Raw genomic sequence first — 1,114 nt, 5'->3', positions numbered from 1 at the left:
CAGTTTCCTAAACACAAAACCTCTTCTGTAGGCATATGATTCGGGCTGGGAATGCCCTGTTTGTGCAAATAGAAAAAGATGACCTTTCCTCTGCGGGATGCAGCCTCTGTCTGTACCACGATACAGAATTTGGAGAGTAGAGCCTTGGGCTGCATTTGCAGCCAGGGCTGCATCTCAGCCGGGCTTTTTGCAGGAAACAAGCTGTGTGAGGCAGCCTTGGCTGCACAAGCCTTTATCAACAGCTGGAACAAAGCTCTTGGGGCATGGGGCAGGGGAGACTTCCAGGTGACAAGCTACCAGCAGACCTTCCTGGATGACCTCTGACCCTAACTGACCTAAGGATAGACATAGCCACTCTTTCAGCATTTGGAGGGGAGAAGTGGTGACCATCTGACCAGCAGGCAATCCTTCCCCTGTGATTCTGTCCTCCTACCCCAGCCTTGCTGAAGATCCGATCCAACACGGGCCAGTGTGCACAGCCATCCCGATCCATACAGACCATCTGTCTGCCCCCAGTGTATGGAGATGCCCGTTTTGGCACAAGCTGTGAGATTACTGGCTTCGGAAAAGAGAATTCCAGTAAGTGACATTTGGGGCTGACTCTTGGGGAAGTGTTGTGATCTGGAAGTGAGCTCAGCGTGATCAAGGGAGGACTGTGGAGACAGAGATTGGAGCACCACCGAGGTGGCAGATGGGTCCAGGGATGGAGTGGGGAGCGTTGTTTAGGGACTGATGGGCCACAAGGAGGAATAGGTGGGGGGCGAAAGACTTTAGGTGGGGTAAAGGCCCAGATTTGGGTGAAAAAAGAGTAAAGGCTTTCCCTGGTAGGGACAATTTTTGGTTCCTCTCCCTGGCAGAGTCCACATGGACAGACACATCTTAACTCAAACTCCTCCCTGTGTCCCCCACCTAGCCGACTATCTCTATCCAGAGCAGCTGAAAATGACCGTTGTGAAGCTGGTTTCCCACCAGGAGTGTCAGCAGCCCCACTACTATGGGTCTGAAGTCACCACCAAAATGCTGTGTGCCGCTGACCCACAGTGGGAGACAGATTCCTGCCAGGTGAGAATTCCACGCTCCCTCTTCTCAGCCCACAGTGTGCTCCCCAGAGCTC

General features: G+C 53.2%; 1 protein-coding gene across 1 annotated transcript in view; it reads left to right on the top strand.

The window, feature by feature from the left end:
• Nucleotides 1–438: 438 nt before the first annotated feature.
• Nucleotides 439–1,114, top strand: part of LOC103584406 (urokinase-type plasminogen activator-like) — a gene marked incomplete at its 5' end in the record, with an annotated part of 2,647 nt that continues 1,971 nt past the window's right edge. The window contains 2 exons of the mRNA XM_008565425.1: nucleotides 439–579; nucleotides 914–1,062. Of these exons, the coding sequence (XP_008563647.1) occupies nucleotides 439–579; nucleotides 914–1,062 (290 nt within the window). The remainder of the gene's footprint in view (nucleotides 580–913; nucleotides 1,063–1,114) is intronic.

The sequence above is a fragment of the Galeopterus variegatus genome, unplaced genomic scaffold, assembly GCF_000696425.1.
Source record: "Galeopterus variegatus unplaced genomic scaffold, G_variegatus-3.0.2 Scaffold54289, whole genome shotgun sequence".
Taxonomy (NCBI): domain Eukaryota; kingdom Metazoa; phylum Chordata; class Mammalia; order Dermoptera; family Cynocephalidae; genus Galeopterus; species Galeopterus variegatus.
The sequence above is the reverse complement of the archived record's forward strand: the minus strand, read 5'-3'. Positions and strand labels throughout refer to the sequence as shown.